The sequence below is a fragment of the Sorex fumeus genome, unplaced genomic scaffold (genome assembly GCF_029834395.1).
Source record: "Sorex fumeus unplaced genomic scaffold, SorFum_2.1 ptg000054l, whole genome shotgun sequence".
NCBI lineage: Eukaryota > Metazoa > Chordata > Mammalia > Eulipotyphla > Soricidae > Sorex > Sorex fumeus.
In genome coordinates, this window is record NW_026606111.1 from 4,785,048 (window position 1) to 4,801,864 (window position 16,817).

The 16,817-nt window shown below is 40.4% G+C and overlaps 1 protein-coding gene across 1 annotated transcript; it reads left to right on the plus strand.

The window, feature by feature from the left end:
* The first annotated feature begins 999 nt into the window (after positions 1–999).
* On the plus strand, positions 1,000–14,675 carry CUNH6orf163 (chromosome unknown C6orf163 homolog). Its single transcript, XM_056125167.1, has 5 exons — positions 1,000–1,147; positions 3,009–3,103; positions 4,318–4,425; positions 9,018–9,220; positions 14,216–14,675. Exons 1-5 carry the CDS (start codon positions 1,000–1,002, stop codon positions 14,667–14,669), a joined length of 1,008 nt encoding a protein of 335 aa, XP_055981142.1. The 3' UTR covers positions 14,670–14,675.
* The last annotated feature ends 2,142 nt before the right edge of the window (positions 14,676–16,817 follow it).

The following is a 16,817-nucleotide window of genomic DNA, read 5'->3' on the forward strand; positions in this document are numbered from 1 at the left end:
CTGGTCTGCAGCACCCATGGTTCAGACCACTGGATGGGGTGGGACAACCACCAGGTCATCTAAAGTCTTCTCCCCCGGACTCTTAATGGAAAGTGTAAATAAAACTGATGGAGAATAAAGTTTCTTTCCAAGTCAAAAAAAAATGTGGTAGGCTGAATAATGCACCTTTTACCCTGCTCCTCTGAACGCCCCCTCCCCCACACCCCAATACAGAGATATTCAGATTTTATTTCTTGGAACCTATCACTATGTTACTGCAGCAAAAAGAACTTTGTAGCTGTGACTGAGAATTTTGAGATGGGGAGATTATCTTTTATTATCCTGGTAAGCCTGATACAATTTCAAGAGGGACGCAGAAGATCAAATGAAGAAATGATGTCACCATGCAGAGGGATAAAAAAATATATGTAATATAAGAGGAGGTCATGAGCCCAGGAATTTGGTAACCTCTAAATGTTGGAAGGTTAAGGGAACATTGTTCTGTAAAGCCTGCAAGAGCCAGTCTTGCCAATACCTTAATTTGAGCCACATTAGACTCACGTTGGACTTTGAGGATTGCAAGAGAATCAAGTTGTGTTATTCTATGCCTTTGGATATGTAGTAAAATTTTACAGCAGCAGTAGGAAAGCTAATACTGCAGCCTCTGAGAAATCAACAACTGTACCATCTCCGTTTTGTCATTACTTCTAGTTGCTTTTATGAGCAAAGCTTGCCTAGTAACAGTTGCTAAGGAAGTTAACAATCCTAGAATATAAAAGAGAGCAACTGCTTAAATCTTTCAAAATCCAGGACATCTATCTTACATGGAAGAGCTTTCTACTCTGTTCTTTCTTGTTAGACACATTACTACTAATCATGGTGAATCATTTAAACCGTAACAACTTCTAGCACAGTCCTCAGACCTCCTCCAGCTTTCTTAGGTGCCTGGCTTTTGTTAAAATTACTCTTTCAGATCCTAAGTATTTTAGCTATACATGGTGAAATATCTGAAATTTAACTATGATCAATAATCCAGGTTATACAGACTTTGTTTGCTGTGCTGTTTGTAATAAAATAGTTCCACCTCCCCCCTTTGGGGAAACCTTTAAACAGATCCATGAATACAAGCCATTTAAGACACGCTTTTATACTCACAAAGATATACTGGGTAAGTAATTTTCCTGTTTTCCTTTGTCCTAATGTTCAATAGCATTAGAAGTAATTCTTCCTGACAAAGTTCCTGAAAAAGTTGACACTTTTTCAGCTCTTTCCTTGTCAGTGTTGCTGTCCAAAGTTGGGTGTTCTAACACTGAGTTGAAAATCAGCTTCTCCACTTACTACTTGTGTGCCTTTTCAAGATATTGAGTCTTGGTCAGTTATCTTACATGTAAATAGAAGTGGTAATATAATTGTTCAGACTGTTATGAGAATTTAATATTTGTATCTTTTATAGATCCTGACACATAATGGTAGATGGGAGTTCTTTCTGTAGTGCAGGTGGGGGGGGTATGTCTAAATTAGACCTTAATAATTGGATGATAAAATTATAACTTTTATTAGTAGTTGGTAATATGGAAGTTAGTATATTTTTAAATGAGGCTATTTACTGTACTACGCTTTTAATAGGCATGATACATATCTCCCTTTCTTCTATGCCTATAAATTTTCATGCTAACTTTGAACCTTAGACATGTTTTCCTAGAGACTCTCAACACTTCTCTGATCCTTCCTTTCACATGGTAAAATAGTGATGATTTAAATTTTACTCCTGATCCTTGGAAATAAAAGATGCTAGAGTATAAAGGGTGTTTTTTTAAATTTGTTTTGGGGTTCTTTGTTTTTGAAAAGCCACATAGTGCTCAGGGATCGGTTCTGGCAGTACTCAAAGAATTGAACCTAGGTCAGTTGCATGCAAGGAAAGTGACATATCCAATGTACTATCTCTCTGGCCTTTTAATGTATTTATTTTAATTTATTAATAGTTGATGACAATTATTTGTTATTAACTTTTTAAGTCAAAAGTCATACTTCTGTTTTTAATATCTAGAATGTGTTAAAAATGTCTATATAAGTGATCATGTATAATATATAGGGCAATAGTTCTCAAACCTAATGGTATACTATGGAAATTATCATAAAACTTTTAGGGATCTGACTAATACAGCAGTTATTAGAGGACCACAAATAAAAACAGACCTGGGTTCCATCCTCAATATTCTGTATGGTTCCCTGAGTGCCACTAGGAGTTATCCCTGAGTGCAGAACCAGGAGTAAGCCCTGGACACCACCTAGTGTGGCCCAAACCAAAAATGTTTAGATCAAAGAGGGAGATCACTGTGTGTGCGATTTCAGGACTCAAAAGACTTAATCTGGCACTGCTGTGAGTGAAGAACCAGGCAAAGAGCAAACTCCGATAACTGACTCTGGTAGGAGAAGACTGGAAACCCTCAAGCCCAGCTCAGTGAGTACAGGGCTTGCTGCTAAGCTCAATCCTGACCAGAGTCTTGGAGACTGTGTCATCCTCTAGCCTCTTCAGGCTTTCATTTACTCATCTGAGTAGAATAGTGCCAAGGGAACATATTTGGAAATTAAGTAGGATCACTGACAGAGAAGTGCTAACCAATGGCTCTTTAACTCATTTCACTGAAGCAGCTAAGGCAGGGAGACCCACCCAGTAACAAAAGGCAGATAATCAAAAAGAAGTTCTGCTGTCACTTTCCTGGGGGAGGCTAATACCAATGCCCAGATAGGAATAGGGAGAAAGGATTTCTATAATTTGATCACACCCAGCCTTGTATTTTAGGGGTGCAAAATGTTCTTTCTGCTATTTTCCCAGCTGCCTACCATAGCCTTGGGAGGTGACGAGAACAGCTGAGCATAGACCTAATAGTGCTGAAATTAGGAGGGAATTTTTAGTGGTATCTTTAAAGAAAATGTTACCATCTCCAAAAATATACATCTCTTAGATAATAAGTTGAAAATTCCGGAGGAAACCTATTATGTGTTATTGTTTCTCTTCAAATCCACAGATATTGGGGCAGATCTTATAGAGAAAGAAGAGCACGTTCAAGAGACTATTGTCAAAAAACTTGTTGAGAAAGCAGAAGCTGGGATCTGGGCTCAGGTAAAAGATGGAATTTAGTCTAATGCATCTTTGTAGTTCTTTTGCTGAGGGAATTTTCTTACCATAACATAGGCAGAACTGACTTTAAGTCCTAGTTGTCTTTGGGACCTTCAACTCCATAGTCTTGGCTTCTTTAAATGGCCAAGACTAACAGTAAAATCATTTTCTCTAGAATTCTTTTTTGTTGTTGTTGTTTGTTTTGGGGGACCAGTTCTAAAGAGCTACTCCTAGTTTTGCTTAGGGGTCACTCCCAGAGATGCTCAGGGGACCATGTGGTGCTGAGGATCTAACCCAGACCTCCTGCTTGCAAAGCATGCACCCAACCCATTGAGCCATCTCTCTGTCCCTCTGTAGGATGCTTGAGGGAATCCAGTGACAAAATGCCACCCTCCTCACCCAAGTCACTGTCACTGTCACTGTCCTCCCATTGTTCATCGATTTGCTCGAGCGGGCCCAGTAACGTCTCCATTGTGACAATTGTTACTGTGTTTGGCATGCCAAATACGTCATGGGTAGCTTGCCAGGCTTTGCTGCATGGGCGAGATACTCTCGGTAGCTTGCCGGGCTCTCTGAGAGGGACAGAGGAATAGAACTCGGGTCGGCCATGTTGGCCTCTTGCAAGGCAAATGCCCTACACGCTGTGCTATCACTCCAGCCCAAGTACATTTTTTTTTTTTGCTTTTTGGGTCTCACCTGCTGATGCACAGGGGTTACTCCTGGCTTTGCACTCAGGCATCACTCCTGGCAGTGCTCAGGGGACCATATGGAATGCTGGGAATCAAACTCGGTTGGCCACATGCAAGGCAAATGCCTTACCCGCTATACTCCAGTCCCCCAAGTGCATTCTTAAAAGCAGACACCATGCGTGCTTTTTGACTGCCCCATGTGTATAGATGACTCTTGCATAATTTATTCTCATTAGATCAACTCTTTTCAGAAAAACGCCATTGTCTGCAATGACTATACATTATTTTGCTTGTTTAAGCAAGAGACAAATTGTCAAAGAAAAAAGACAAGTCAGTGGCCCTCAATGAAGTTTTCTTCTTTAGCAACTGAGGCAATCATGGTGCCAGTTCCAGATCAAGATGTGCTGAAGCAGCCAGTTTGCTATGAAAGACGAGACTAGAATGAGCAGGGACCCCAAAGTAGTAGCTATTTTCAGGGGAAAATGAAAGGCTGATATATTAATCATTAAACACCCACTTTCTCCCAAGGCCAACAAGCATGAAAAACAAGCAGTGGAAAGAGCACTTAAGGAAGCCAATGAGAGACACAGAATTAACATCCAGCTCATGGAGGAGGAACATCAGAAGAACTTAAAGGTTTTTATAGTACTTTGTTGTTTCTTATGACTCTGACAAGTGAATGCCGAAAAACAAATCAAATATGTACAAAGATATAAATAATAGTGTGTAAACAGGTGTTCAATGAAGACTGGTGGGAGGCTCAGGAGACTTACAGGAGAGACAAGCATTCTAAGGCTGCAGGACCCGCCCCTATCAGCCTGAATCCCACACCTCTCACCATGGCACACTCCTCTCACTACCTCTCTGTGTCCTGAAATTCATCACACTCCTTCCTACACCAGGGTGTTTTACAGATCAAATGCCTGTGCTGACCTTCAACATCTCTTTTTTTTTTTTTCAATTTTTTGGGTTTTAAGCCACACCCAGTAGTGTTCAGAGCTTACTCCTGGCTTTGTGCTCAGAGATGGGGTTCAGAGAACCATATGTGGTGCTGGAGGTTGAACCCAGGCCATCCTCATGCAAGGCCAAGTGTTTATCCCCCATACTATCTCTCTGGCCTGCTTCAACATATCTTAGCTCGAACATCTCTGCTCAAAGGAAGCTCTTCCTGGTCAACTCATCCTCTGACACTCTTTGTCACCAATCCACCGGAAGAACCACTGTGGGATTGCCTATTGAACATTTACTCCCTGAGGGACTTCAGCCTGCATCTTTGGCATGTCTAATTTTGTCTGCTCTCTCCTTAGGCCCGGACCCAGGATGGGTTCAACTAAAGGTGAAACCCATGGAGTAGACTGTTCTCTTTCTTCTCCTGAGCTCTTGATTTCCATCCTTGTCTGTCTTTAGTATTTACTGCAGAGCCAAGAGGGACACCTGAGCTCTTGTTCATGTATTTCCTACCTGACCAAGAAACAGTAAAATGAGAGGAACACTTCCTAACCCATGGATCCTCCAAGCATACCATTTAAGTAGTTAGTCTACCTTCCAGGCAGAGGCCAAGGCCAAGGCTGTTCTGATTCAGTTCAACACTTCAGTGACTGGGGCTGAAGTGATAGCACAGTGGGTAGGGCGTTTGCCTTGCACGTGGCCAACTCGGGTTTGATCCCGGCATCCCATAAGGTCCCCAAAGCGCCGCCAGGAGTAATTCATGAGTGCAAAGCCAGGAGTAACCCCTGTGCATCGCTGGGTGTGACCCAAAAAAGAAAGAAAAAGCAACAACAACAACAAAACACTTCAGTGACAAAATCTGCTCAAACTAAATGAATGAAGGACATGTTGGCCATGGGAAGTCCTAAGAAAACTTAAAGGGAAAAAGTTAGTAGAAGCTTGATCTAACATAGGGTTTGGGAATTTATATATATCTATATCTATATCTATATCTATATAGATAATTGTATACATATATGTATATATAATTGTATACATATGTATATAGAGAGATAAATAGTGTGAGTGTTACCCAGGGATGCCTTTTATATAATCAAGGCATATTTGACTAAGAGAGATTCAACTATAGATATCACAGCCATTGTATCGCTCCTCATAGAGTGTCTATGAACAACCTACCATAGAGTATACTCATCTGGGAAAAAAATACTCATCTGGAAGTTTAATCTGTAGAAAGCTGTGTGATTTTCATACATTAAGATTTGAAATTTACAAAATACGTAGCAGAAAACTACATTTTTCTAGAACCAAATAACATTCATCTAATATTTTTTTTATTAGTGAAACACCATGAGGTACAGTTGTAGATTTACAAATTTTTGTCCTTGGGTTTCGATTATACAATGATCAAATACCCATCCCTCCACCAGTGCCCATTCTCCACCACCACCAGTCCCAGTATCCCTCCCACCCTCCACCCCCCCCCCCCATCCTACCCTACCTCTGTGGCAGGGCATTCCCTTTTGTTCTCTCTCCTTTTGGGTGTTGTGGTCTGCAAAAGAGGCATTGAGATTCATCTACTATTTAGGACCATCAAGTATTGCTTTTTATATGATGTTGGGAATTTGGAATGTTTCAGTTGCTTGCTGTCAGATCAAATTTCAGTATCTTAGCTAAAGGACAGTATTTAGACAAGGTGCTTATTTGGACACCACTCTACTGAAGAGTAGAGCTAAAGGAAGCTAACGGAAAATTAGGAGAAAAAAATAGAGCAGAAAATAATAATGAGACAGGTGTATTTTGCTTTATTTTGCTGTTGGTTTTTGGGGGCATATCTGACTATGCTCACTCCTGGCCCTGCACTCCGGAATTACTCCTGGTGGTGCTTGGAGGAACAGAGGGAATGCTGGGGATTGAACCTGGGTTGGGCACATGCAAGGCAAATGCCTTACCCACTCTATTATCTCTCTAGACCCAGGTGAATTTTTAAAAAATTATGTACACTATGAATGTTTATCCATGATTTTACCACTATGTATGTTTATCTGTGCAACTATCACTAGTCAGACCTTGAGCTTTCTAGCAGTTAAAGCAAAGAGGAAAATGCCATGAATATCCACAAGTAAAACTAAATCGGGTACACAGGAGAGTCTCCAATATTCCTAATTGTGATACCTGAAAGATGCTTCTGAGAGGAGAGAGGTATTGTGAAATAAATATTTGTCCACCATCTGCATCTGAACAGTAAATATGATCAAATTTATTAAACTGTTTCTCATAAGGTCTCAAAGTGTGGTTTTACTCAAAGTGTGTACCAGTAAAAGTAATTAAATGAGATGCATTTCCACTAAATAACAACATTACTAACAAGTCCTTCAATTTTCTCTGTAGCTCTGAGTATGTGTTCTGTTGGCTATGTAAAGCACTAAACTTATTTTAATCTTATTAATTCAGTACTGAGAGAGGAACTTGAATTATTCTCTGAATTCTAGCTCAGAATCCAGCCAGGAAAAAGGGTTAGGATTCATTTTTCAATTCTGTGATTCAAATAGGAGTCTTTTATGATAATACTTGCCCATTTTTACTCAACCAGTCTCAATTGCTGAGAAAATACTTGAAAACCTAGAAAAGATTCAAAACATCACCACAGAAGTTAAATAAACACTTCTGGTTACAAAATAGAAAGTCAAGCAGAACTTTTCCATGCCCCACACTATTTTTATTTACACTTATTTGACACTCTGAAGCCAACAGACACACATGGTTGGTTGACTTTACAATTCAAAATACATTAAATTCAGAAATTAGAAGTGACAAAAAGGAATTCACTAAACACAATTACAGCAGAAGGTTCTCAGCCTTGTGGTATGTGAAGAACAAGGAAACTCAGATATAAAATCTCAAATTGCAGAACAGTCTTTTATTTATAATAGAGCAGCAGCAAGAACTTACATGACTATTAAGTGCAGCATAAAGTCTCTAGCCCAAAACAATTATTCTCTTTTTTTTTGGGAGTCACTCCTGGTGGCCTCAGGGAACCAGATGGGGTATTGGGGTTTAAACCCGGGTCAGCCACCTGCAAGGCAACTGCCTTAACCCACTGTACCGTCTCTCCAGTCCTCTTACATTTATTTATATGAAACATTTGTTGCCCCATCAAGCTGCTTCTCTTTTCCACTAAGCATGGGTCCATGAAGATGAAGATTTAGCCTTCTTCTGTTTGTGACCAGAGATCACAGTGGAGTTAGATGTTTCCAAACATTCTGACAGGGTTTTCTTTGTACCTCTGTTTCCCTGAACCCTGGTTTAACTACTGTTTCATCTACTAGAAAGAAGGTGCTTATGCAGGCATGCAGGGGTTGGTGGGCAGGTTTCTGTGAACAAATGCCATTGGTTATCTGTCTGACCCCGATGTACCCTCCTATCTCAAGATCCATCGCAAAGCACTAGAGGTATTGTCATTATATCCACCATTTCTTAGAACTGACTCCTAAAGTAGAATCATATTACATATTTCTAATAATCTATAAAGATAATAAGGCACTATTGAATATTTGTATAGTCAAGGGGAAAAGACTTTTAACTCTATTCCTGCAAACCAACTATATTCCGTTTTGCATATTCTCTTCTAACAATATCTATAACCACTCATACTTATGCAGTAGAGTCTGTGCATCGCCCATGTAGTTAGCATCATATTCTTGAATGCTTTCTAGGTTGTACATGCTCCTCATTTCAATCACCAGTGCTCACCTGTGGTCTTCCATCATGTTAATGAGCTATGATTTGTTCTGGGCCATACCCAGTAGTGCACAGGATTTACTCCTGACTCTCTGCTCAGAGATCACTCTTGGTGGGCTTAGGGGACCATATGAGGTGCTGGGGATCAAGCCTGGGTCAGCTGTGTTCAAGGCAAGTGACCTACCCACTGTTGTATCTTTCCAGACTTTGAACGATATTTTGAACTGTATTTTAGTTAACTTCATATGCATAGCACAGCGGTAGGGCGTTTGCCTTGCACGCAGCCAACAAGGCCGACCCGAGTTCAATTCCTCCGCCCCTCTCGGAGAGCCCAGCAAGCTACCGAGAGTATCTCGCCCACACGGCAGAGCCTGGCAAGCCAACCGTGATGTATTCAATATGCCAAACACAGTAAAAACAAAATCTCTAATGGAGACGTTATTGGGCCCACTCGAACAAATCGATGAACAACGGGAGGGCCCTTTCTTTTCATATGCATGTAAGTGGCAATATGTGATTCTAATTTTGTTGTTGTTAAGGAACTGGCAGCTAAAACCAAGACAGAGGTATATGAAAACATGGAAAATGAATTAATGAGAGAAAACTTGGCTGCTGAACAACGGATGGTCCACAGAATCCAACGGATATTAATGGAGTGCCAGAAGGAGAAGGTGCAGGCTGTGGAGAAAGCCAGGGCTGAAGAAAGAAAGATTGCACAGGGAAAAATTGAGATGCAAAAAAGGTAATCCAGATAACACATTTGCAAATCATTATTTTTATCAAAGTCAACCTGGATGAAGGGATTGAGACATGTAGGTGTATATTCTCCATTTCTGTGCTTGTACGTTTTTATTATAGAATAGATAAAACATATAGAATAACATAGATATATAGAAGGTGTGTGTGTACAATTTTAAAGAACAAAAGTAACATAAATTCTCAATGACCCAATAACTTTTGGAAAGAACTGAAAGTTGCTTATACTTCTGAGGTTCTCATGTTCTTCCTCATCACATTTTCTTACTTCTTACCATTCTCAAGGGCTACTATCCTCAATATTGTGATTTTTCATCCTCTATCTCCAGCTTTAAGAAATTGAGAATTGGGGCTGGAGAGATAGCACAGAGGGTAGGGCGTTTGCCTTGCACGCAGCCGACGGGCGGGTTTGATTCCCAACATCCCATATGGTCCCCTGAGCACCGCCAGGAGTAACTCCTGAGTGCAGAGCCAGGAGTAACCCCTGTGCTATCGCTGGGTGTGACCCAAAAAGCAAAAATAAATAAATAAATAAAAATAAAAAAGAGATTGAGAATTAAGAAATATGTTTTCTATAAATACATAAGAGTTAATATTCACATTATCTAGCATGTATCAGATACTCTTATGAGTGCATTACTTTTTAATTCTGTTCCTATTATGTAAATAAGTCATGATAAAAATTTGGTTGGTGTTATGGAAATCTATCAAAAATTGCTAAGTCCTAACTCAGTGTTTCCCTACATTCTCCCTATATCTAGACATAATATTTTAATTTATTTTTAAAATTTTGGGGTCACACTTAATGGTTCTCAGGGTTTACTCCTGGCTCTGTGCTCAGGGATCACTCCTCGTGGGGATCAGGAGACCATATGCTTTGTTGGGGACCTAATACAGTTCAGCTGCATGCAAGGCAAGTGCCCTATTCACTGTACTATCTGATCCCCACAATTATTTAAAATTATGGGGCCCACACAATTATTTAAATCATGGGGCCCACCTGCATGGCAGAGCCTGGCAAGCTACCCGTGGTGTATTTGATATGCCAGAAATAGTAACAATAACAGTTCTCATTCCCCTGACCCTGAAAGAGTCTCTAATATGGCAGCGTTGGGAAAGACAAGTAAGGAGAGGCTGCTAAAATCTCAGGTCTAGGACAAATGGAGACATTACTGGAGTCCACTCAAGTAAATCGATGAACAACAGGATGAGAGTGACACAGTGATACAGTGATATGGGGCCTACATATTTCCAGATCCTTATGATGTTTTTACAACAATATGTATGTGCGTAATCAAAATACATTTTTACATAAATTAGATGACACATATATAAAAGATACTGAATGACTTTTTCCACTAATTAATATTTAATTTGGTTAAATATTCTGGCGGGCCAGAGAGATATAGCGGGTAAGGTGTTTGCCTTAAATGCGGCTGACCTGGGTTCAATTTCTCTGCCCCTCTTGGAGAGCCCGGCAAGCTACCGAGAGTATTCCGCCCACACGGGAAAGCCTGGCAAGCTACACGTGGTGTATTTGATCTGCCAAAACAGTAACAAGTCTCACAATAGAGACGTTACTGGTGCCCACTTGAGCAAACGATGAACAACAGGAGGACAGTGCTACACTGCTAAATATTCTGGCAAACTCTGGTAACTGATAACTTTAGAGACCCTCCTGTCATACTAGGGGGGCATAAGGTAGAAAATCAGCAAGTATTTTTGTTATAAACTCAATGGCTGAATCCAAGAGTTAGTCAAGGAGGTAAGGCATTGTCGTGAATGCAGCCAACTCGATTTGATCCCTGGAACCTTGTATGGTCCCTTGAGTTCTAATAAGAGTGAGTACAGAGCCTGGAGTAAGCCCTGAGCACAGCTGTGTGTGCGCCCCTCCCCCCAGTCTTACCATGGCTATCACTGTCACTGTCACTGTCCTCCCGTTGTTCATCGATTTGCTCGAGCGGGCCCAGTAACATCTCCATTGGAGACTTTGTTGTTACTGTGTTTGGCATATCCAATACCTCACGGGTAGCTGGCCAGGCTCTGCCGTGCAGGCGAGATACTCTTGGTAGCTCGCCGGGCTCTCTGAGAGGGGCGGAGGAATCGAACTCGGGTCGGCCATGTTGGCTGCATGCAAGGCAAACGCCCTACTGCTGTGCTATCGCTCCAGCCCACCATGGCTATATCTGGTTCAAAATTGGGTTGGAGAGATTAGATTCCAAGCATTAAGGTGCTTGCTGTGCAAAGTGGCTGGCACCACGTACCACCAGCACTGTCAGGAAGGACCTTGAACCCAGAGCCTGGAGTAAATTCTGAGCACCACTATGTGTAACCCAATTCCCTCACCACAGTGCTCGTAGATCTATAGTTTAAGTGAAAATGGATTAATAGTTTATTAATGGGCTCACCAGGCAACAGATCTGCTATAAATGTTATAAATACTTGGTATATAAATAAAAGTTGGGAACAAATGCCTTAATAATTTAGCAATTGCCTGTCAAAATTCAGGGTTTTTTAAAAAAATTAATGAACATAGAAATGAGATTTAAAAGTGTGCTCTTAGCAACAAACATGAGGAAGATGAAAAGTTCTCTCATTTAATAGGAGAGAAGAAAAAGCCACTGATATTTATCTTTAATCTTGTGTCACTTCAGCAGCTGCCTAGAAACAGTGAGAAGAATGCTAAGAAGGCCCTCAGGGAACACAGCACACAGCAATTGCTAGTGTGGGTTTTTCATGTTTTATTTTTCTTCATGCACCTAGTGCAGATAGGATGATTTTATGTTAGATTTTATATATATATATATCATGATCACGATCATCCCATATGGTCCCCCGAGCACATCGCTAGGAGTAATTCCTGAGTACTTGAGCCAGGAGTAACCCCTGTGCAATGCCGGGTGTGACACAAACACACACACACACACACACACACACAAAGACTCAGAGACAATGAAAGTATTGTATTTGGCAGGACAGAATTTAGAACAGAAGGCAGGAGACAAATCTTAGAAAGATCACAGTCGATAAGAAAAATGGCAACAATTGATGAGAATTTTTCTTAATAATCATAAATATTTGAATACAACGTTTGCAGTGTTCTTCCTTTGACCACCCAAATACGTAGTTAGACCTATTCAGACTAAGGGATGACCTTCAGGAATGGGTCACAGGAGTAAGCACTTTTGCCCCAGATTGCCTGGGTCCTTGTGGTGGTTTTGTGATTTACTAATTCACTGAAGTTACTCCCTGGACTTTGTTTCCTCATCAGTAAATTAGAAAAAAAGAATAAAATTACCTCAAAGGATTGTCTTTGAGGAAGCTTTGAGTTCATATATACATTCATGTTGACCAAGCTGCCTGGCACAGGGAGGGAAACATTGTACTGACCTGCTGTAATTACTTACTTGTGTGTAACTGTGTACATGATTGTGAACTCATGAGACAGTGGTGCTTGAACTGTACTCTCAGAAACCCACAGAGTCCCTGAGGTCCTTTCAGAATCGTCGTGAAGGCTCTGTAGCATTGTCCTCCCATTGTTTATCGGTTAGCTTGAGCAGGCACAGGTAACGTCTCCATTGTGAGACTTGTTGTTACTGTTTTTGGCATATTGGATATGCCATGGGGAGCTTGCCAGCTTCTTCCATGGGGACAAGATACTCTCAGTAGCTTGCCTGCCTTTCCGAGAGGGGCAAAGGAATCGAACCCAGATTGGCCACATGCTATCGCTACAGCTTACATAAGGGCAAAGCTATTTAATAATAATAATAATAATAAAGTTATTTGTCTTTCTATTCTCATTGTCTTGTGGGTGCAGTGCCATTTTCAGGGCTTTACATGTGATCTCAAAACAAATAGAAACAATAGAAAAAATATAGTAATTTTTTTCTGTTCAGCAAGTGAAGAATTTTGAAAAAAATCTTAATCTTGCAAGAAAAATCACACATTAATCACCAAAATGATTCATTTGAATTTTATGAAATATAATTTTATGTTATTATTTAATGATTTTATTTATAGTTCACAGAAATTTATTAATACATTTAATTTTTAATTTCTTTTATTGTTTTTGTCTCTTATATAACCAATATGTGCAAAAGTTCATTTAATTCCATGACAGTTTGAAGAGGAAAAAGCATAGGAAAAAGTTGGAGGCTTTTGTCACAGAGAGAGCAGTGATCATATAAAACCAAGATTAGGGCTAAGCTAAACTGTGAGCACCAAGTTTTCCCCTCCGGCTACTAAGTGGATGGATTACTATATAGATTATCTATTGGTTTGAAAAATATGTCCTTATGTCTTCTTTTTTATTTTTACTTTTGGTTTTGGGGCCACACCAGTCTATTCTTAGGATTCATTCCTGGCTTTGTACTCAGGGATCACTAGTGCACTCTTGATGGTATTCCAGGGATCATGTGTGGCACAGAACATAGAACCCCGGGTCTGATGCTTGCAGAGGAAGCACCTTAACCCTTTTCCTCTCTCTCTTTGGCTTCCTCTATTTTTCTGTTTTGAAGCTCACTCCTTTTATATTTTTATCGCCAGAGTAGATTCACATTCCTAAAATTACATTAGACATTGATAGCTAGGAGGTGGTGAAGCAACCTCCTGCCTGTGACACTGCTTTTTTGACAGTTAAAAGAGAATGCAATCTGAAGCTTGTCTCTACCATCTTCTCTGAGATGTACGATTCATCTACCATGAGGCTTACAGATTGCATAAGACCCACAAAATCCTGTGGTCCGTACTGGTACATAATAGCACAGATACAGACACTTCTCCTTGACTCTCAGGCACTCTTTCTATACTGGACCTGCAGATGATGTTGCAAATATCTAAGTGGCCCTTGGCAGAAAAAATTTCCCTCCTCCAGTCAACACACTGATTTCTCCTAACATCTGGGGTTAGAAACAATATCTTTTTGTTTTCCTGTGGCTAATCTGTCTAATTTACAATTTCTTTAACCTGTTACCTTTTATAGTAAAGTCATGGAAGAACTTTTGATGGATGATATAAGAGTTAAGGATCAGATGAGCCTAAGTCAGCTGGTAAAGGAAAAGGAACATGAAATGAATATCTACTATTGCATAGCTCAGAAGAAGAATCAAGAAGAGGCCCAGGAAGTGCTTAAAAGAGCAGAGAAATCACATCAGGCCTCACTGGGAAATGTCATGAATAAACTGGTCAGCACACAGGAAGAGCTGATGACCACAGAAGAACAGTTGGAAATCATGACAAGTTGGAAAGATTTTCTGGAGGAGGAACTACAGGAAACACGGGAGGCATTTCAGAAATACATTAATTTTACATTTCCTATGCTCTCACCAGGACATGCAGATTTTATTTTGCCAGAGAGAAAGAAAACACCTTCCAAACTTTTAAAGAATAAATCACCTTCTAAAGAGAAGCTTTCACCCGATGATATTCCAGAATAAATGACATTGTTCCCAAAATTAAATAAATTCACTCAAAAGCCATTTATTGATGCTGGTTTTTTTTGGGGGGGGAGGAGTTGATTTTTTTTTACCATGCTTGACTATGCTCAGTGCAAACTCCTGTTGGTGCTTGGGGTGCCAGGAACCAAACCAAGTTGTATATGTGTAAGACAAGTACCTTACCATCTCTCCAACCCTAACCCAGTTTGTATGCAAGGAATTGTTGGGCTATGAACATGTTGATGGCAAACAAACATATTCAAAGTTACAGTCTATACAACTGTGAACTTTAAGTTTAGAGAAAAATACAGTTAAAACTGGGAGGAAAGCTTTCTTGGCAGAAGTCTAATCCTCTTGTCTGGTTTAAGTTTAATATTTGTTGCAGATAAAAATGGGTTAAGTTATATGTTCCTAGAATGTCCCATTGTGGAAACTGCTAACTGCCATTGTAGAGGTGATTATCTGAGACATTCATCAAGAGGTTTGAAAAAGAAATCTTCAAATTTTGTTGAATTCAATTTACAAATAAATGAGAAACAGCTGATCTGTACTTGCCAGTTGGAAAGAAAAACATCCTTTGAGGTCAGACTCCCTGTCTCTGAACTACAGAGACCTGTTGTATTTCTACTCAAGCCCAGAGGCACTTTGACTACATCTCCTGTAAGTCACAATGCAGACCTTTCAGTTCTACAATATTCCATCTCATCAACTATTAACTTACATTGGAAGAAAGTCTGAACCATAAAGACCTCAAAAATCTATTCACTCTAATATAACGTACTTTAATTATTTATCACCAACCTTTAGTGGTGGTTTTAAAATAAAAAGCTTAACAATTTCCATAATCTAAAAAGTGCTGTACTGCCTTGGGTGAATTTGTGTACATTGACCAATCTGGGATTCCCTAATGGGAAAAGCTGCCAACTGCATAAAGAACTGCAGTCTCCTTAGTGCTTCGATTCTGGATACTGGAGAACCACTACAACCCACAGTAATGGACTGACTCGGGGATGGAAGTAATCATGTTTGTAGAGTGCTTTAGGCTGCTTTTCCCTGTACATTCATCTCAGCAATCTGTGTGTTGGGCAAGATAGGCATGGGGACTTACCCATTTATTTCCCATTGATGATGATAAACTGTCATGCACTTAGGTGTTTAGATATGTGAAGCACTTTGAAAGCATGAATATTTAATTCTCACAACTTTTGCAAGTAATTATCATTGCTTCCAATGTACAGGGAAAAAAACCTGGAATTGAAGGAGATTCAATAACTTGCCCCAGTGCACAGAGCTAGTGAAAGAGGCAGAATTCAAAATTTGGTGAAATGCTGGCATAGCGGGAGACGTGAGAGAAACCTGAGGGTCTTCAGAATCAAATACACACACACACACACACACACACACACACACACACACACACACACACACACGGGGTAGCTTGCATGTGCCAGGCATCCTGAGCCTGACGCGGAAATGCGCTCTGCTGTGTCTTTATAGCCCTCTGAAAAAGAGGCGTCATCATGCCAGGCGCAGATGGCTGCTTTCTCAGTCACACTGAATCTGTTTCAAATCCAGGGAGAGGGGTCCTTATGCCCCTGTTTTTAGACACGAAGTTGCTCACTCTGAAACTTGACGCTTTGGTACTTAGATTATTGCCTCCAAATATATGTCATTATGTAAGGATTCTGTTTAAGGACAAGAATATGATCTGCCCTGTATGCTGTGCATCATTTCTCATGGCCTCATCTAGAAGTAAAAGGAAGTTGTACCCAGGGGTGTCTGAGTGACTGGAATCACCCAGCAGGTTCAGATCTGCTCACATGCCCTACTCTCGAGAAGTGACATGAATGACCCTCACTTTACAGCCACAGTTAAGCGTGTCTTCTTCTGCACCGCCATACTCAGGTGCTCAGGGATCATTCCTGACAGTGCTGGGGGCAGAACACCACATGTGGTACTGGGGAGAGAACATAGGTCGACTGTGTGCATAACCAGTGCCTTACCCACTATCTCTCTGACTCCATTATCTGTTCTTATCCAAATCCTTTATCTTAATTTGATCACTTCCACTCCGTTCTCCTTTTAGCTTGAATAATATACCCCTGAGGATGAATCAAAGTGGATGGATAATTTTCCCAAAGAAGCAAA